The sequence below is a fragment of the Alternaria ethzedia genome (assembly GCF_023757985.1).
Source record: "Alternaria ethzedia strain BMP 0044 chromosome Unknown scaffold_3, whole genome shotgun sequence".
NCBI classification, from domain to species: domain Eukaryota; kingdom Fungi; phylum Ascomycota; class Dothideomycetes; order Pleosporales; family Pleosporaceae; genus Alternaria; species Alternaria ethzedia.
This window is the reverse complement of record NW_026056196.1, coordinates 1,660,574-1,680,763: the sequence shown is the minus strand read 5'-3', so window position 1 is coordinate 1,680,763 and position 20,190 is coordinate 1,660,574. Positions and strand designations below refer to the sequence as shown.

Here is a 20,190-nt window from a genome sequence, read left to right as displayed (position 1 = left end):
TCCTCAGCGCGCAAAAGGCCTTTGACTCGCCCAGCGCCTCTACATCCTCATGTGGGATCACAAAAGGGCTCTCCATCGGCACAGCGTATCCGTAGTCCATCGTATCTCTCTGTCGGCGTGGCTATCTCGCTTCGCATCGGTATGCAGTCGGGCTATCTCGAGTCGAAAGGCAGACGAGAACGAACAAGCTTCTTCGCACGACGAGGCTAAAAAGCAAATAAGAGGGGGAAGAGCAAAGCAAGCAAGATGCCAGGGAAAGAAGGCTTCGAGGGTATTATCATTATTCCCTGCAACGGACGGCCGTTCCCTATTTCACCCCCCAAATGACGCGAACGAGCCTCCCTCATGCCCAGGAGCTCCACCCGCTGCTGCGCTGCCGGGGTGGAGACTGCTGTAGATCTAGACTTGCATATTGCGCACCCCCCTTTCCTTATCCGCCCACGCTTGTGCAGAGCCCGTATCTCACGACTGCTTTATGTAGCCAACTAGCTCGCGCCAGATGGCATCACCACCGGCCGGGAAGTACTGGCTTTCGGATTCGGGCAGAAAACGCGGCGTGGGCGGTTAGTCCCCTGTTGCGCATCAACAGCTTGCTTTTCTCCGCACTTGAGCGGCATCAACAACGAAGAAGCGGTGGAGCATTTATTTTGCGACCTCGTTAATTTGAGGGAAGCGAACTGCCTCCTGTATCTCATACAGCAGGTGTACCCGCGCCTACGTACTTCCCTCCTGTACCCCTAAACCAATTTGCGAGCATGATCTTCAATGATGCAAGCGCAGCTACACCGACCCGACCGCGCAGAGGCCGATCAACCCGAACATCGCGATCGAAACGAAAACGACGTCGTAGGTAGAGCGGTCGGTTGACAAGGACGACCCCGCTGAAACACGTTTCGATAAAGATAGTCGCTAGCCCAAGGGTTCGCGAGAGGCACTAGATATCGCGACATTGTTAACTGCCGCACTATTGGAAGCGCGTAGCGGCCGACATCACCACCTCAGCTGCGCCATCTCTCGACTTGCAGATGTCATGGACGCACCGCCTGTATCTCTATGCGAATGGTTCTTACACCTGCACTGCGAACGATTCGGCCCTGCGTCGCTGGCGATATCGCTCGGTTTATGAAATATGGAGCCGAATTACGCGTATCGCTTGCTTGTACCGCGGCCGCGAACAGGGTCTAACTCGTCAACATCGCAACATGCTACAACGACAGGACAGAAATGTTTGCGTGGAACGGAATATTGATGGTGAAATTTTCATGACGCTACAATGATTGATTCAGATACAGGCTGATACGGGCTGAGAGTGGGAATTGGCTGACGATGGCGTTTGCGCTACGGAGGACGGGCGCTCCCGTGATCGACGCTACAGCACAATGCAGTCTCAACTTTCCTGCTTGAGATACACTATCGTGGTGCAAACCATCAGTTTCGCTGTTGAGATGACGTTGCCCAGCCAGTACCACGGCCGATATCGACGCCTCTCCCCCCTTTCCGGTCTTCGTTCTTTCCCCACGCTCACCCACCAGTACAGTAGGAGACCCCTGGGACGTGCAGGCGCATCGGCTTGTAATCCGTCGATTTGGCTGCTAGTCAGGAACGACTGAAACGTGCAGTCGCGCTATCGATCAATTGTCTTGTAGCGCACGCCGGAGTGACAAGCGTTCGAGAATGATGCCATATTTAGTAGCATGACAGATTCGTCTTGTAAGAAACGACTGCAGCTAATGTAGACTTTGCGTCTATCGGACTTGGCTACCAGTGGACTTCAGATAACGGACAAGCTATGCATCGGCTTTTTGTGGTTTGTTGCACTTCGATATCGAGAACGGTAGCTCTGATGAACTCTAAGATTTGTTTGGACAGACCGTGCCGCCGGTATCCTCTGGTCGATGATAAAACATTACAATATCAGCGAAGCCTTCTTCACCTAAACCAGAAAACTGAGTACGACCCATCGTTGCTAAGGATGCGTCGTTGGGTGCCGTCGGCAGTCTGCTTCCTCCCGAAAGGATCCGTAAGTAGCATTGTAAGCTTCTCTGAAATCGGGCCCATCTCTTGCTTCGACACAGGTATGGGTGGGCTCAACAGACTCGGATCAGGCTGCAGGATGGCGAAGATGCTGCTCTTCGATCTGCCGATCATCCGACGATGGACATCTTGCAAGTGGTCGTATAGGGGCCAGAGTGTCTCCAGGTATCGCGCGGCAACGGGTTCGCATGGTTTACATGGCTCGAGCATATCCATGCACGACTTGGCGTACGTGAGATCAGCTTCGACTCCTTCAGTTTGACCGTCCATGAGTTTAGTCGTTGCACTGAAGAGCAGGCAAATGGCAGCTGAGAATGCCCAGTAAATACTATGATCGTTAGTTCGTGGGGTGTTCGGGTTTTGTATATGAACTTACATGATCCAGCAACGCGTTGTCAGCGTACCGTCAAAGGAGATAAGGCTCAATATGCGAGCAATGTTCTGGGCAGCCATTGCACATTCCTGTCGGTATATCTTGACATCTTCGACTGAAATGTTGTTCAACGCAGATGGAATTCCGTCGATAAGCTGGGCTTCTGCTGAAGCCACTAGTAGCTGGCGGTATAGCAGGACCAGTGCACCAAGATACATGATCTGAATGAGTCAATAAAATGATGATACAAGAAGATGGAAGGTTTCCTTACGTGCAACATAAAGACCGCTCGCCTTTGGAAGACTGTCAAGTCTTGTGCGGCACTAGACAGAAGCGTAGGGATCTGTAACGTTTGCGGAACTTCTTCACGCCACTTTTCCAGCTTCATTGTGAGCATGGTGATGTTCCCTTTGGTAGCTAGCTCTGGAGATGCCAGTGTCTTGGCAACCTCGGCGGCTATCAGGTTGATCTTGCTGGTTTGCATGTGTATGAGTTCATCGATGGACAGCTGATCTTGGCGATGGGCAATGCAGGCGACCTGGCCATGTTAGTATCATGAAAATCAATGTAAGCTCGCCCTAGCATACCTGGATGTCACTGGCTGTCACCTCAGTGGGATAACCGAGGGTGTAGGCAAGCCATGAATCCATGAATACGAGGCTACGGAATATCTTTCTCCAGTGGTCGTCCGTTGCTGAGCGAGACGAAGTTTGCAGAGCCGGATACTTCCAACGGGCGATCTGTAGTCCTGCAGCTGTGGCTTATTAGTACAATCACATGATCAAGTGTACGAGTTGAACATACCGATAAGATACTTGGCGCTCATGTGCTTCTCGAGCAAAGAATAAAAGGACAAAGATAATAGCAAGCGCATTGTGCGGAAATAGTCTTGTCTGGCAGTCTGCTCGTTGAAATGAAGGGTCCCAGATGCGTAGAGCAATCGGCGCATCCGATCAGGGAAGGCATCGATGTCGTAATGCGCGCCCATAGCAGCAACTGTGAAGCATTCGGCAAGTGTCATGTCGTCCACCTTCTTTTGGGGCCGGTAGATACGGTCAAGTATCTCATTAACCTCATCATAAGTCCACATGAAGAGCAGCGACCCAGTTCCTCGTACGAACGCGTACATGGACCGCCGAACACGATCCTCGGTCGGCAAAAATGCTTGACTGAACTGCTGGCCGGATCCATTGAGTATCTCGCCTCTGAGAGTGACCAACTCACTGAAGGCCAGCGTCAGAGCATTGTGGCATGCTTCGGCTTCGGGTCCGGCTGATATGCTGCTTGATTGGAGAGATACCGGGCTGTCTGAAGAGCTCGGGCTGGCACGTGAGTATTGTCTCGTGTTGTTAGAAGTGTCGGTTGTTGAGCGACTATTCGTCGGTCGCTGTTTGCCAATGCTCGGACTTGATTGTTGCGACTTGAACTCGTTCAGATAGGCCTGATACTTTCGCCAGTTATCCGTCTTCTTGTAGTCGTCCATTTGGGCTTCGAACTCTTGCATGGCTCGGGCCGCATTGCTTTCCCAGATACGCTTTCTCTCTGAAGGAAGCTCCTGCCATCTCCGACCGACTTCGCGAGCTATATCCACAAAGGATAGTTGGCTGACCTCAGGGTCGGTACGAAGCTGGTCGGCGAAATTTACATCTGACGACGTGTTAGATCAAGTTATGATAGCGTCGTAGGAAGAGCGTACAGGCTGTCTTTGGCTTCTTTGGCGCATTTGGGTCTGCCCGTGGATGCCGCCTGTACCTCCTCTTCTCTCGTGGTGGCAGGGACGTTGTTTGCCTGGTGAAGCTTTCCAAAGCGGATGTCGATAATGACGTCGGCTCAGGCGAGTTATTGTCTGGCTCCAGTGATAGTGATTGAGGGATACCGCGGTACGTGGCAATCTCGCGCTGTAGTAATCTCCTGTGGCCAAGCTTAAACTCGAGTGCTGTTAAATCGTCCTCCGTGATGTCTACAACCGTCTCCCAGTTGTGGAACCCATTCTCAGCTAGAACCTGAGCATACTGAGTGAGTCCAAGTCGCTCCAAGACTTCAGTGAGGTCTGGGACAGAAGAACTCGGAAAGGTAGGGATCGCCATGAGGGGTGACGTCTGTGGTGGAAGAAGATGGGAAAAGGGACAAATGGCATATATGAGCGCTGCCACACGGCATGACAGATACCGCGACTATGGCCTTACAGGCGGGCTGAAGCTGAGATGGACGTTATAGGGTAGCGCGCAGTCGTGGCCGGTGATCCAGACCGCGTGGATGAAAAGAAGGGTGTTCTGGGAGAGCCTCGAACGTCACAGCCCGGACCCACTTTTGACACACGCTAGTGGCAGTAGCCGGTTTCTGCCACAGGGCAAGAACTTCCATGGGAATTTAAGACGCCGCCACACGACGCGCCCATGGTGTTTGTGTTTTTCCATGAGCACGTATTGCTAAGACGGCTCGGTCCTGCTGCTGTTCATCTCATTTCGCTATTGCTGCTGAGCGCATCGGCTTTCTCCAGCGTGCTACCGACATCAGCAGCAGCACCGCGCTGTGTCCAGACCTCAGAACACCACGCAAAGACAACGATGCGAATCATGTGGCCCAAACACTCACTACCAGCGTGTTGCCGCTCAATGCAGCTATACGCGCTCCAGAATCAACGTATGATCTTTTGCGCTATCTGCCGAGGGAATGATTCCCGGGAAGCTTAAAGTTGACCGCCCTTCCACCACTCAAATACATGAAGCAGCTACGGAATTGCTTTCCACCTCCCTGTTCCAGTCAGAAGCCATCATCTGCACTGCAGTGTCTCTTGAGTGTGTAACCCACGACCGGGGTTTACCGATCGAAAGCTGCTCGACGATCGTGTTCTTATGTAGGCCAAAGGCCTAGACTGTTCGTGCATCTCCGATACAGCGGCGCGCCATCTCGCCAGCCTCTAGCTTACCCACACGACTTCCCGGTTCCCGTGCATCTCTGCGCCACACGTCCGCGCGATGAGTAGGGAATGTCTCTTCGCTTGGATCGGTACCCTTTCCCCACATACTCTTGCTGATCATGGCCATGGTAGATTCGCGCAGCCTTGCCATTGGCGCTGGCAAAGCTGCTGATCTCCTTGTTGTGAAACGAGCAGCCTCGTGGCCGTCGTGCTAAGCACGTGCACTCAGATCCTGTTCATCGACTTGGAGCATTCAGCCATCAATCATGAGGCTCGTGCCTGGATCACGCATGACGATCCACGCTACACAAGCATCAGCTGTCAAATCGCATCAAAGGGTACAGCAACCGACACATGCACCACGTCCTTGGCCAAATATCAGGCTCTCTTGAACTATCAAAACTAGTACGACTGCCCAATCCTTACAGGAGCTACTGCAGACGATGGGCTTGGAAACGCCCCCAAATAGCACTGTTCTGTACGCATCATATTGAGCAACCGGAGGGTCGATTTTCGGAAGTATGCACTACGCTACAGGTACTTTTGCATCAACTCTTTCACGCGCTCCAGGTTCAGCCCTTCAATCTTGTTTCCGTTACCGTCCATTGTTTCCGCCATACACAGCACATTGTATATTGCTTCTTCGACTGTGTCAGCGCTCGCCTCGAATAAGGCATTGATTGTCTGATCGTCGGTCATGGTCACCGATACCTCTCTCGCCTTGTACGGATCGACAGATGCTTGCCCCGCTGTGACTGTCTGCACGTTCAACTCGTTGGCGGTAGAGAACGCGAGGAAGACATCGCCGGAAGAGTTCGTGCCGTAGCCACCTACGCGAGACAATCCGACAGTCGCACGTTTGGCGAGCCTTTGCAGTTGTTGCGGGTGAAGCGGCGCGTCCGTGGCCAGGATGATTATGATGGATCCATCTTTCTTGTCCTTCTCCTTCTTCACCTTGAACAGTAGGTTCGCTTGTGCCAGTAGTTCTGGATCGTCAGGGTTCGCTTCAATCTTTCGCTTCTGTTCTTCATAGATGAGTCTCCCAATCGGCGCACCTCCGATCTTGAGATCCCACATCTTGCCGTAATTCGCTTGGACCAGAGCCGCGACTGTATAACTCCTGCCATCTTCGCCAGGCACCACACGGGAGCTAGACCCAGTACCTCCCTTGAAGTAATGGCAGATCATACCCGTTCCACCGCCCGTGTTTCCCTCTTTCACGGGGTCGCTGCTTGCTTTGTCGATGCCATCTACGACATGCTTCGGTGTCACGGCAAATTTGGACACATCGTGCAGGAAACCATCAAAGGTCTCCGCTACGACAGGCAATAGGAACCAATCGACCTTTCCATTCTTGTCGCAGTTCTCGCGGATCGCATATTCGTAGATGCCGTTGTACGCTGAGCCAACGCCAAAGCTCCCCGTAATGATGATTGGGGAGAAAAGAAGGCCCATCTCTTCGATCAGATGCGCTCCAGTCATCTCCCCAGAGCCGTTGAACCGGAACATGCCTGCGAAACAAGCTTTGTGAAACCAGTCCTTGCGCGGAATGATGGTCGTCACGCCAGTGTTGATGTCGTTCGGTGGGGCATCGGGATAGGCAGGAGATGAATGAATGGACTCAGTGTGTACGAGCACACCGGGAATGTCTGTCAGACTGTTCTTTGGGCCGGGTTGGTAACGACCAAGATGCAGGGTTGGTAACAGTTCGCGGATACGCTGACGCGGGAAAGTAGAGGGTGCCGAGTCAGAAGACATTGCAGGTGGTAGCGATGGCAAAGATGCGGTGATAGTTGTAGGGTTCCGGTATACTCTGCAAGGGAAGTGTAGCGTTGCTACGTTGCAGCCTGGATGCCTCAGATACTTATACCCATGCCTACAGGTCGATGTGTCTGCCTAGCGTATGCACTCACGAGTAGATAGCTTACCATCCTCGCGATCCTCCCAGATACCAACACAACGCCTTTCTCAAGGGCGCAATTTGCGCAAAACTGGCGAGGGCGTTGTCAACCTTCCTAGTCTGCTCATAGACTTACCTCATCGCTCTCGCGCTCCCTCCAGGCACCAGCATAACGCTTCTTTCGAGATCGCAAGCCCTGCAAAACCTCACGATGGCCGTTGTGGTGATGGAGATTGCTACATGCGGAAGACATGAGCCTTTATGAGTCACTTTGAGCGATAGCGATTAAACCCACCGCATCATAAACTCATTGGCACGGAGATTTCTGGATGCATGCTGGCGACGGAGTTCAAACGACACGAAAGAGTCAGACCCGACGACCCGCTCCTTCGCGCATGATTAGCGTAGTGGCTTGCGAATCAACCCCGCCTCGTCAATTTGCGAGACGCGCTCCTCAACACCGCTGGATCACAACGTTGCAACGTCTAGCAGTCAAGGATGAGGCAGCTGTGAAGCCATAGCGGTCGTTGGACTCACGTGTGCGATAAGCGGCCGCCGCGCCCGACAATATTTCCGAACAGTAGTTCACGACTCAGGTGCCAAGGCCCACCGAACCGGTTCCTGCATAGCGCATCTCCAACACCACAAGCTTGACCTTCTCCAGTCGATGTGATCTCCGCAATGTGCCGTGTCGGAGTTATCTGACGTAGTCGGACCGCTTTCGAGCACCCCCACCCTTGCTGTGAGAAAGAATCCGCAAAAAAAACTCCGAGATACTTGCTCGATGTTCTTGCCTCTTCATCTTTACCACCGGACGGCAACATGCTTACACAGCTTCTTGCAGTAGGGCTTCTGAGCCTCGCGAAGCCCGCCCGAGCAAGCTATGGATTTTACGTCGGAAAGAACCTAACGCAGGATGGCAGTGTTATGCTGGGTGGCACCGGAGAAGAAGTGTCCTCGCACTGGCTTCAGATCTTCCCAGCAAAAGATCACGCCCCGAATGCGACAATCACAGTTGGAGTTACCGAAGACGCATCGATGCCTGGAAAACTGATGAACATCTCCCAAGTGCCGCACACATTCCGCTATCTTTCGATGGAATACTCCGACTTCGAGGGCTTCCCACCTCCACTGACGAATGGTGGTGTGAATGAGAAGGGCGTCGCTGTTAGGGACATCTGGGCACAAAACCGAGATGACCTCATTGCCATGACGCCAAACCCCCAGACAGGTTTACAATACTCCGACCTAGCTCGTATCGTTATGGAACGCGCGAGCACCGCACGCGAAGGTGTTGAGCTCATTGGCCAGATGATTGCAGAATACGGATATGCCGATTACGGCGGCAACTCGCATCTCATCGCAGATGCGAACGAAGGATGGGTTGTATGGCAGATGTCAGGAGGCAAGAAGCTTTGGGCTGCAGAACGTCTCGGCGAGAACGACGTACGTGTGCTTTACCCAGGTTACATTGAGGACTTCCCGGTCGATTTCGAAAACAGTACAGACTACATGGGTAGCCCGAACATCGTGAGCTTTGCCGTCGAACAGGGCTGGTGGAACCCGAACGGCACCGAGCCGTTCAACATCTTCAATGCGTATGCCTACCAAGCGGAGGGATACACCGCGCGAGACGGAGGTGCGAAGTACATGTCTCAAGCGGCTCTTGAGAACGCCACCCGCGCAATGGCTCCGGTGACCGAGAAAGACCTCATCGAGCGCGTTCGCGACTACCGTATTTCAGATGATGAAGCCGGTTATGGCCAAGTCGTGTCTCTTCGCGCAGATATGGACCCGGATCTGATTCGCATCTGGGTCGCTCCAACCGGATCTGTGACCGCACCTTTCAACCCGTGGTGGCTGGGTGTGAAGAGCGTGCCACCTGAGTTCGGCCTCCATCGCTATCTCTACAAAGATGCCGCATCCACCTTCTTGGATACCGACTACCAATACCAAGAAGCCACGCACTTCGCCGGACGCATCTTCAAGCAGGTCCTCTACTACACTTGCTCAGATCCGGAGTCATACCTACCAATCGTCCAAAACATGCTCCACGGATTTGAGAACGCTTCATTCGCAGATATGGAGTGGATCGAGCGCAGCGCTAAGACTTTGGTGGAGAACGGAATGCGAGAGGATGCGCTCGAACTGCTGACATTCTATTCGCATACTAGGGCTGAGAGGGCTCTGGCTCTTGGAAAGACTATGGTCGATGCGCTTGACTCGTATGTCAAGCTTATGGGACAGTTCCGCATGCCGACTGGTGACCGCATCAACGACCCTGGGCTTGGAGCGGAGACTGTGAATTGCTTGGTTGGCTGGGATCCTGATCAACCCGCCGATCAACAGAGACCATTGAAGAGGTTCAGGCGTCAAATCTAATATGAAGCGAAGGGTACGAGGGATCGTTGTGTTTATCTGTCATATTAATTGCTCTTGTACTTCATGCTACAGTTTCACCTGCTGTGGACTGACAGAAGCACCCGCGAAGCTCTGATCTGAAGCTGCTGCAAGCACCACTTCTCCATAATCGTAATTTCCCAAGCCCTTGTTGTGCACGGTCGCAGGAATGCATGTCTGAGGTTGCCTTGTAATCTTTCCAAGGCTGCGCGAGGATAAGGAAGTGTCTCGAGAGGTGATTGTGATGGGAGTTGAACTATACGTCGAGATTAGAACATCACATGATTCGGCTTAGTAAGCCGTAAGCGAGACGGCCCTTGCGGACAGCGGCCCCGGTGCTTCCTTCCTCCCACGCATCCATCGCACGCTGTCAACATGATACGGTCGAGAAAGTTCCGACAGACGCGTTTGGTGGTCAGATCGAGGTGATCAATGCTTTGTAACTCAGGCCGAACGCGTATCACTGTCCGACGCCGCATCAGCAGTCAGACGCCCGCACACAGACCGCCAACCATCTACACCAGATGCCAAGACTGTCTTGCATCTCGTGAGGAACCTGCTGTTCATCCTTCTCGTTCCGAGCTCATTACCCAGCGTGTTAATCACATAGCTTCATTGTTGGTGGACGGGGATCCGGCGTCCACCGCCTATGCACCCACAGACCAGGTTGACAGGTCAAATACGATGTCTGCATGCACGCCCATTATGCGAGACCGACTTTACCCGGTCATTCTACCATCGTGTCTAGGCCGGACACCTCTAATCTTACCCCGTCCAGTATCTGTCGGTTGGATGACCAGAGGAATTGGGTATACGACCAGGTTTGCCTGCCATGGCTACAGATCACTTCAGGGATCTTATCCCTACTGAGCCTGCGGATAGCTTGGCCCACGTGGAAGTACAACTCCAAACATTGGAATTGGGATTTTAGCTTTACATACTGCAGACGCGATGCAGTAAGCGGCAGCCGAAGCACACAACAGGCTCGGCCCGCCAGATGCGTGTGGCCCGAAGGCTAGTCCCCGGAAGGCTTGTTGAGACACCTGGCATGCGAACTTGCTAGTAAGGCTTGCAGGACTTCTCGCTCCTATAGCGATTCTTACCAGATGACCACGCATGGCAGAGTTAGGATGAGGTCCAGGCGGTTGAAGACGAACACTGGGGCTATGACTAGCACAGACTCGGCAGTGTTCGTCGTAACAACTAACTAGATCCATGTGTCAGCCTGCACGCGATCGTACCTACAGGGAGTCTGCATGGCATCATGCCTATCTTGAATGTGTGGAAACCAACTGATATAGCTGCAGGGTTCGATGGTATCTCGATGATGCTCGACTGCCTATGATCAGCTCGATGGCCGATCTTCTTCGTATACGTTCAAGACTGCAAGATGAGTTTAGTCCCGGGTTGCCAACTCGTCAGCCAATACGTTCGGTTTGTTCGACACCCGCGGCGTTGCGTAGCCCTTCATTGGGTAGCCTAGCGTACGTAAGTGTTAGAGATTTCGTTGAGTCGGAGTACCTACCACTAAGATGCATGGGAAATGCGCACTGTGGCCCTATCATCCCACAACAAACACGCCACCGCTGAGAAGAGCATAACCCTCTGTTATGTCGCGCCAAATTGGTATTAACGCTGTACTACCATGGCCTCGGCCGTCCTGCAAAGACTTTTCAGAGCCCTGACTTATTCGGGTATGGAGAAGCAATGGAATGCGTACCACTTTCCTGCATCTACGGAATTAACTCCATACCGGCAACGGTCTTCTACTATGTAAACTACCACGCAAGTCACTACCAAACTGTCCAGAGCGATACCAAATGCCTTCAGCAATCGCCTATGACGCCGGAGCTCCTTCCGCGGATATCACATATCGTTGCAAGCTAGACCGTCTTACCGCTCGTTGGTGCGTCACAGTCCACACTCCGCAAGAGCCACGTCTGCTAGCACAAGCCATAGGCAACTCAGTCAGCTATTCGGCCTCGCTATTGGCGTTTGATAATCGCATTGACGCTACGCTGACGCTCTTGGCCATGCGTGAGGTAGGCCATAAACTGCTGTACATCCGAGCTCTCGTCACCAACAGCGACAACATACCGAAGGATGAGGCTATGCCTCCCGATGATCCGAAGAGCTGCTGGTGCCTCAAGACTGCAGCTTCGCTTGATGGACATCTTTCTGAGTTGTGGGTGATCACAAGTATAAGAATGCCCTTTCCTTCCGCTCATTGCTACAACCATCTCCAGCCAACAATCACAAATCCTTTCTTCAACTCTTACACTCATCAATCTTTCCACCTTTCAAGATGTACGCTCTCACCATCATCGTCGCCGCCCTTGGTCTGGCCACCGCCTCCCCTGCCTCCGACTTCTCGCCTCGCCAGGTCGCTGCTGTTGCCTCCGTCGACCGTTATGCTGGTGCTGGCTGCAGGAGCACCATTTGCAACAAGGCTGGTTCGGGGGATCTCCACGCCGGATGCAATGCCATCACCGACGCTTGCCAAGCGAGCTTGAGGCTCAACTATGCCAACGCTGGTTGCAAGGGTACGTAGTCTTCTTCGGCCCCACAACTCGGGCTGTGAAGAGAAGCGCAGAGCTAACGAGATGTAGTGGCTATCTGGACAGATGCCACATGCACCAGCGTGAACCAGTTCGCCAATGTCACCATAACTGGAGAGTGCTACGCTCTTGGCCCCCCTATCAAGGGTATCTCCGTCACTTGCTAGAGGACTTACACTAAGAGACAACGCTGTGCGATAACAGGCCATATTCGTGGGTCTCGAGAGAAAAACGGCTGAGAGCTTTGTACCTGGAGCTAGAGTAGATTTTGCCGCAAGGCACGGAGAGGCTGCGCGACTGCTATCCAACATTACGGTCCGATGCAGCGGTTTGTAGCAATTCACCACATCACCTCTAACTCTGTCTTCTTGCCCCATTTCGTGCGACTGGCTTAGCCTTGCTCTATTTGCCATGTGAACGTGCGGGATAAAGGGCTTCGATGTTTTCGCCTTGAGGCAACACGCTGCAAGGAAATGATATGATGAGTTATCCAGCGATGACGAAGGTAAAGCCTGAGGTTAAATCCATAACGCTAACGATGGCATTCATTGATGTTGTTATAGCCCCTCAATATTCCAGATATCTATGCAGCTTGCATCTCACCACTTGGGCGCCGTTCCAGTCGGATGTATCCTTGTCTCTTGTGTATTCCAGCTTCATGCATCATCGTGCGTCGGGAAGTTCCTCCTCTCTCTCCTTTTTCGTGCTTATACCGAACTTGATTCGTTCCTGTTTTGTAAAACGATGTACTTTAAGAGGATCTCGTTGTCGGGCGTATAAAAATTTGGCGTCGCTGGCTATGATGTAGCTCTTTGTCAGCAAAGAAAGCAAGGTTCTACTTGCCCCAAGACGCCTACCCCTATGTCCAACGGCCTTGCGTCGCATGCGACGGCGATCTGTTGTCGGGGCGTGGAGTTTGGCGTGTGTGGCTTTGTCGATGGCGGTAATAATGAAGCTGTACATGATGCAGGCTATCGCGAGAACGACAACTGCAATAGCGCAGGTAGTGAGGAGATTCATCGGCTGCAAAGATGAGGTGGCGCCCTCAAATCGCACTTTGTGTGATATATGAAAAGGAAGGTGTTGGGGGCCGGACATGTAGCTCTTGCCCAAGCGGGAGTAATGTACCGGAGAGAACTGTGTAGTGGCAGAGTTGTAGCTTTGACAAATCGTTGCGGCCTTATCATATGTCCTATTATGTCATTGTAAAGTGGGTCATATGAGACAGTCGATCAAAGTGAATAGAGGTGCTTGCAGACTCTTGACTTTTAAGCCTTGCTACCGGCCGTTTCTATATACAGACGCTAGTAGTTCCAAAGTCACGACCTCTTGAAACGTATATGCCTTAGACTAGGATTAAATATCTTAAAAGTGCATCCACTGTAAAGATTTATCATTTGTCGTAAACCCCGACCCCCGAAGCACCATCTCGAGTCCGAGGGCTTCACTCATCTCAGGTACTACTAATGCAGCTTTACCGCAACAACCCTTCCACCAGCCTTCGCTGTTCCATCCGCTCCAAAGCCACCCATAGTAGACAAATAAAGGGTACTGTTGTCTTTGTCCGTTCTTCCGAATGTCGACGCCGTAGAGCCTGCCACCAATCCACCTTCAGCGACAGTCGTGAATTTGCCATTCAGTTCGATGTGATGAATTTTGTCGCCTAAGGGTGCTGCCAATGGCGCACAGACGTACATACTGCCATCCCTCGCAACTGCAAGATCGTCAGGACCGTTGAAGATTGAGTCGCGCGCGGTTTCGAAAAAGCCGTTGGGTCTGCCGGTAGATGGGTGAACTCGAACGCGGCCAGCCAGAGACTGGGCAGTATTGGTGTAGTATACGTAGTCATTGTGGAATTTGATCCCGTTGGCACCAAGCTGTACCGGGGCAGAGAGATTGGCTGCTAAGCTAGGATCCTCGAGAACGACTTCCGTTCTCCCAGTGCTGACGTTGTACGCAGCAATATTTCCATACATCGAATCTGCCAACAGCAACATTTCGTGATTCAATGTCGCCATGCCATTAGGCATAGCCATGTCAAGCAGTTCAGACATCTTGCTGACCCTGACTGCCTTGTCCTTGACAGTCACATCAAGTTTCCACAACGAAAAGCTCTGTGGATTCGTCGTGTTTCCAGGAACTGAGTTCGCAACGATCACAGCGAAGACATCCTCTTGAAACTCGGTAATTCCTAGGGCGCCAGTTGCATTCGGGAAAGTGGCGATGACGGAGGAACTCGCGGGTGAGCCTTGCGGGTGGACGATATGCACTTGAGCAGCGTCGAGGGTTGTTACGAGAAGGGAGCCGTTGCCCATCGCAGCAATATTTTCGGCCCATGTGCCGTTGGGAAACTGGTGGATCGTCGAAACATTCGTGGCAAATGTCGAGGCCATAAGGGCTGAGATGACGGACATGGGCTTCATCCTGGCGCGAAAGTGCTTCATAGCTGGTAGTTGATCGAGGGCTTTTCGGAAGAGCTGAGTTGATGTTGAAAGGCACACTGTCTCTGAGTACTGTGTCGGTGATGGAAGAACCCCTTATCTGTGTACATCCCTTGCAGCGAAAAAGAAGGTTGCTTTCCTTTTTGTACGGGTTGATCGTGCATTGTTTGTTGGGCCTTGGCTACGCCCGAGCAATTCTTGTTGCTTCTGCCGTCGACTCTCGCTCTTCAGTAAGCACTCAGGCCACCCAGGCCGGTAAGCACCGAGGCCTAATTACCTCGATATTCGCCATGATAGCGAACACTATCCGCTGAGTAATCCACAGTTACGCGATGAAAAGGAGCCCACGTACGCCTACCTAGGTAGCCTTGGACATTCGTCCGACGCCCCAGCACTGCTGAATTCGGATGGAACCGTTTGTCATCTTTTATCTAAAGTTGCAGTACTCGGGTTGGCGGCTGGAGAGCATTGCGGAGTTAGGAGTGAGCGCCTATAACCGCTGGTTTCCTGACGCGCCATGTCTGAGAAGATTTTGCAGCGTTATCCCAGATCTGGAGCTAGTGCAGAGAGAACCGCATCTTCTAAGGTGATTCGACAACAGAAAGCCTCGGACACATGATGAAGGTAGTCGTGTATTGATGTTATGGCGTGCGAGAGGGAGCAGAAGGCGGACGAGCTGGCAGCCACGCGTTGGGTTCGCGTGCCCCACTCATCCGCCAAGCATCCCCCCTTGTCTACTTCCGTCTGTGGGGTCCGCGGGACCCGTGGGCACGACACGGCTACAACGTTACGGGCAGCGGGACGTTCTTTCTCCCCAGGGAAATTCTGACAGCAATTTTGGCGTCGAAGAGTTTCGCTCTGGAGACATCGGACAAGTCTACATCACTCGACCTAGGGATGGAGAAGACTCTGCGCACGTGACGAAGCCTATATGCGCAACGCCGTCTCGTATCTTCAGGACCGTACTTCACGGAATCTTCGTGCTAATGCGCGACCGCGTCTTTCAACACTTCGAAACAGTCGCTTCTCCACGTATCATCAAATCGCGTGTGATGGTTTTACGGATTGTGCACAAAATTCGCGAGATCTTCGCACAGATATGGGCCAAAAGAAGTTCTCATCACGTTTGTATATTGCTGAAGGAGTACAGTATCTAGAATCTAGCAAAAGGAGCGCTTCGAATACAGGAACGATAGAAGACGCGCAAGCTACTCCATGAAAGGCTTGACCAACTTCAAAGACTTCTCCCACAACAACCTCTCCTTCTCCTCATCGTACGCATGAGGCGCATAACCGGGCTCGTCGGATGCAGGGTCTGGATTGAGTACGCTGGATATCTGGCACTCTTCAAGGTATTTGCCACCCTGGTCTTCCAAAGCCTTCGCGGTAGCCGCCCAGACCGTAGTCGCAGCACCTTGCTGTGGGCTCTTGAGCGCCTTGCCGATGTTGGGGTTCTTATCCCACGACTCCATCGTCTCCTTGTCGATATGCGTCATGAGGCCAGTGAAGATCAACCCGGGATGGACAGAGAACGCTAGTACACCTTCGCTTCCGTATCGGCGGTTGAGTTCGGTAGCGGTGTAGATGTTGGCTGTCTTGCTCTGGCCGTAGGCTGTCCAGGGGTGGTATTCGCCCTCGAGGTTGAGATTGTCGAGATGGATGCCACCCATGCGATGACCGGTCGACGCAAGCATGACAACGCGTGATTTGAACTCCGGGGTGCTCGATTTGACCAACGTAGGAAGAAGAAGTTGGACCAACAGGAAATGAGCCAGGTGATTGGTACCGAACTGGGTTTCAAAGCCATCTGCGGTGCGTCCTTCTGGGCACGCCATGATGCCTGCATTTCCAATGAAGACATTGAGACGATCGTGCTGGGCCAAGAACGAGTCGGCGCATTTGCGCACGCTGGCTAAAGAGTTGAGGTCGAGCTCCAAGAGGTGAACACGGTCGCTCTCTACCAGGCTTCCGAGTGCGGACTTGGCTTTGTTGAGATCTCGAGCCGTAAGGAAGAGCGTCGCACCGGTTTCGAACAACGATTTTGCAGTCTCAATACCAAGACCAGAAGAGCAGCCGGTGATGAGGACTGTCTTGTCCGACCATTTCCCTTGGAGGTTCTCATCTGCGATGATCTGAGAGGCCGTAGGGCGTTGGTCACCGGGGCCGTTGGGCGATTGATGGGCGGATGCGTAACGAGTAGTCATTCTGGCGATTGGTCTTGGGAAGATAGGTAGTGATGGGATGTAGAAACTGTAGTGTTTGATGAGAGCTACAAGAGATGAGAAGTGCTGTTCCTTTATACCCTCTTACCGCTGTCAACTAATGCGCTTCTTGTCCACATCTTGTAAGTCTTTGATCAAAAACCTGTTGTTCAACTACCTAAACTCCGCCATCTGTAAGCAGCTCGGAGACGGTGTCCACGGACACCCTTCGAACACAGCTGAAAGGAAGGGTGCCTTGCTAACATCACCGCTCCTCCGTCTGCATTGACATTCTGTCTCCGAGCTAGTCTTACTAGGGAAGTGCAGTTTACCAACATATACCGGAAATACCGCATAACGCCAGCTGTAACATGTCGACGTGCGGAGTGGGAAGCAAACGTCGGCCCTACTCCTCATCGGCGACACAATTTAGAGGCTTGGCGTAACTACACTCCTTGTCCGATTACTCATCTAGTCAACTTCACATATTGACTACTCGTCGTGTAATACCATCGGTTTCGTGTTGAGGTCGGTCCACCGCTCTTTGCGTCAGGGCGTGGATCAGCCTGAACAATGTATCACATCCTTACGCTCATCGGCGCTTCCAGGTTGAACTCACTTTGCCAACCTTGGAACAGTTGCAATTCGCATTGAAAGTGGTAGCTGCATCAGAAAATGCGCTCAATAGTATCGGTAGCATCTATATGTGAAGCGCGTCGATGAATGTGGTGACTGCGGCAAAGGAGATAACATCATGACGTCACGTCCAGCCTCCCTACGTAGGTACCTGCCTCAACGCAACATCGCTCCTTCCATGCCAGACACATTCTACCAATCTCATAACCCTCCCTAAATGTCGACCCAACTCAAACTACTTGCCAACTACGGCGTGACCGGCTTCCTCCTAAGCACCGGCCTCTTCGCCCTCCTCGCACCCACCACCTTCGCCGCTGGCTTTGGCATGCCCGTTGAGCCCGACACTTTCGCATCTGGTTTCGTCCAATGTATGGGCGGTCGCAACTTAACTTTTGGTATCATCGCGGGCATCTTCTTGCAACGGGGGGATGTAAAGGCCGTCGCGTTGATGGCGACAATGTTGGCGGTGGACGGCTTTGTGGATGGGCTGGTCACGATGAAGTATGCTGGGCTGGGGTTCGCGTTGCCGCATTTTGGTGCGGCGGCGGTTATTCCGTTTGTGAGCCGGTGGATGGCGAGCTAGGCGAACGGGTGGGGATTGGGATAGGGGATGTTAATGGGCTGATAATGGGATAGGCATCATCATCGTACAGTAACATGAATGCGAGACACATGGTCGATGTATTTTGTTGTGCGAACGAGATATCCTGGTACTAGACACTTCTATCTCCTCTTCCTCAACGAGACGGTCTCATCCACTGTCCCAAATCCAAATCGTTCGCCTTTTGTCCCCACGGCGTTCTCATTCACCAATTCTCCGTAGCGAATCTCCAAGCTCTTCAACTCATCAGACATGTCGTTTGTCGCAGCTACTCTCCCTTCCATTACGACTCGGCCCATTCGCGTATCCCCCACAGTAGCCGTCATGATTTGGAGGAAACCGCCATCAGCCGCAGGCACGCGGTTGCGCCAGAGCGACCAGATTGCGATGGCCATAAAGACAGTCGTTGCTGCTAGACATATGCTGTATGGAAGAACGAGATTAAGCGGGCTGCTGAGCTTGTATGTGCTGCGGTATCTCGTACTCGTTACTGGTACCATGTCCCACCAGGTGCCGAGTGAGATGGCAGAAATAGTGACATTCGCCATGAATTCGTTGAGCATGGCCTCAGACAGATTAAGCGATCTTCTTGGGTCGAAGACATTGTTGAAAAGACCGGAGTCCGTTTGGGGGCTTTCGAATCGAGCCGTGTGGAAGATGGTGCCATTGAGTAAGTTCCCTTCGACCTTCATTGCTTTGTGTACTTAGTTGATGCAGCAATCTACTTTGTCTTTTTGTGCTTTACTGACCTCATATCCCAACCAGTATCCGCAATCATAGAATATGTTAGCGCCTGATGAACCCTTTCCCTGTATGCACGCTGGTTGACCGTTTGCTCCTTCCGGGGTTTCCGGAGGCGGATAGCCTGATGAGGGCGGCAAAAGTTCGGGTATTGACAACTGTTGGGTACCCGTTCCTTCGATAAGAGTCCCTAATGTATCTAGAATGGCCCATTCATTGGACATGGGAATAGCCGTGGCCAATCGCTGGTACCAACTTTCGAGTGCTTGTGTCCTTGGTGGAAGTTCGATAAGTATTTCAAGATCCGTACCGAGTAAGTCTGTTTGTTTTAAAACGGACTTTACCTCGCTGAGGGAGTAGTTCACTGTTTGAACGCCGCGTGGAAAGGTGATGCTGACGTTATAAAGGGCAGACTTGGCTTCGCATATCTGTTCTATACGTTTACTGTATGCAGTCCAGAGCAGACTGCCATTCAGGTTATGCTGCAAAGTGTAGTTTCCAATCATGTGCTGTCTCAACGAGTACGTTAGGCGCTCTCGATCCCATGCCGATATGAAAACAGGTACCTTGAGGTATTCCCTGGGACTATAATCAAGGCGGAGAGTGATGTTGTACTGTGAAGTGATACATTCGAAATACGGGCCTCTGAACTGCAGGTCGTACGTTGAGTTCTCTCCTGGATGGCCCGGGAGAGTAAACATCTGGTTGTTGAATTTGATCGCATTTGCAATATACATCAACGGCGGCGAAGGCCCACTGCAAAATTAGATTCGAACACATGGTCGAGGACTTGAGCTTACCCATACGAGAAGTACCGAGTGTCAGGGTTCTGAGGTTCCCCCTCGGCAGACGCCTCTCTTCCGTCGCTCAATGCGGCACCACCCAAGGTGGGGAAATTGACATCGCCAGCAAGATCCAAATTTGGCGGAAGGGGCGGGTTCATAACAGACAAATTATGAAGTTCGGTAATTGTTTGAGCGTCGAAGACTACGGTGAGCGCTCCCGCAGGGTAGATCGTTGCAATTCCAAGGCCCCAAGTCAGAAGTGCCATCAGACACAGTAAAGGCGCGCTGTATATCCCTTGTGGCTTTAGTAGTGCAAATATGTTCGTACGAATAATGAAGAGTATCTCGACTGTCGAAAGCGACATCGCCGGCCCGCGTAGGAGGTACCAGAGGTGTTGCGCAAAGCATGTACCCACGCTGGCTGTCAGTGCAGCTTTGAAGATTGTGCTTAACAATATGGAGACTGCTGAAACCTGAGCCTGTGTAAGAAGACTCGTTTCTACCGCCCTCTCGTTTAGCTGCCTCACGAGCACGTAGTGTCCTAGCGCAGCGAAGAGAGCTCGAAAGATGTCAGTTGGGTTATTCGTATGCGGCAAGCGA

The 20,190-nt window shown here is 52.3% G+C and overlaps 6 protein-coding genes across 6 annotated transcripts; 2 read left to right on the top strand and 4 right to left on the bottom strand.

The window, feature by feature from the left end:
* Positions 1-1,929: 1,929 nt before the first annotated feature.
* J4E87_002053 (uncharacterized protein) lies at positions 1,930-4,494 on the bottom strand (the record flags this gene model as incomplete). The annotated part of the gene is made up of 6 exons (XM_049373692.1): positions 1,930-2,362; positions 2,411-2,628; positions 2,679-2,945; positions 2,995-3,161; positions 3,212-4,054; positions 4,104-4,494. The coding sequence occupies 6 exons, from the start codon at positions 4,492-4,494 to the stop codon at positions 1,930-1,932; spliced, it is 2,319 nt and encodes a 772-aa protein (XP_049237062.1).
* Positions 4,495-5,858: 1,364 nt separating this feature from the next.
* On the bottom strand, positions 5,859-7,085 carry J4E87_002052 (uncharacterized protein; the record flags this gene model as incomplete). Its single annotated transcript, XM_049373691.1, has 1 exon — positions 5,859-7,085. One exon carries the CDS (start codon positions 7,083-7,085, stop codon positions 5,859-5,861), a length of 1,227 nt encoding a protein of 408 aa, XP_049237061.1.
* Positions 7,086-8,049: 964 nt separating this feature from the next.
* Positions 8,050-9,609, top strand: J4E87_002051 (uncharacterized protein; the record flags this gene model as incomplete). The annotated part of the gene is made up of 1 exon (XM_049373690.1): positions 8,050-9,609. One exon carries the CDS (start codon positions 8,050-8,052, stop codon positions 9,607-9,609), a length of 1,560 nt encoding a protein of 519 aa, XP_049237060.1.
* A 2,323-nt stretch (positions 9,610-11,932) lies between these two features.
* J4E87_002050 (uncharacterized protein) lies at positions 11,933-12,352 on the top strand (the record flags this gene model as incomplete). Its single annotated transcript, XM_049373689.1, has 2 exons — positions 11,933-12,170; positions 12,237-12,352. 2 exons carry the CDS (start codon positions 11,933-11,935, stop codon positions 12,350-12,352), a joined length of 354 nt encoding a protein of 117 aa, XP_049237059.1.
* Positions 12,353-13,648: 1,296 nt separating this feature from the next.
* J4E87_002049 (uncharacterized protein) lies at positions 13,649-14,599 on the bottom strand (the record flags this gene model as incomplete). The annotated part of the gene is made up of 2 exons (XM_049373688.1): positions 13,649-14,536; positions 14,594-14,599. The coding sequence occupies 2 exons, from the start codon at positions 14,597-14,599 to the stop codon at positions 13,649-13,651; spliced, it is 894 nt and encodes a 297-aa protein (XP_049237058.1).
* A 1,235-nt stretch (positions 14,600-15,834) lies between these two features.
* Positions 15,835-16,830, bottom strand: J4E87_002048 (uncharacterized protein; the record flags this gene model as incomplete). The annotated part of the gene is made up of 1 exon (XM_049373687.1): positions 15,835-16,830. The coding sequence occupies one exon, from the start codon at positions 16,828-16,830 to the stop codon at positions 15,835-15,837; it is 996 nt and encodes a 331-aa protein (XP_049237057.1).
* Positions 16,831-20,190: the final 3,360 nt, after the last annotated feature.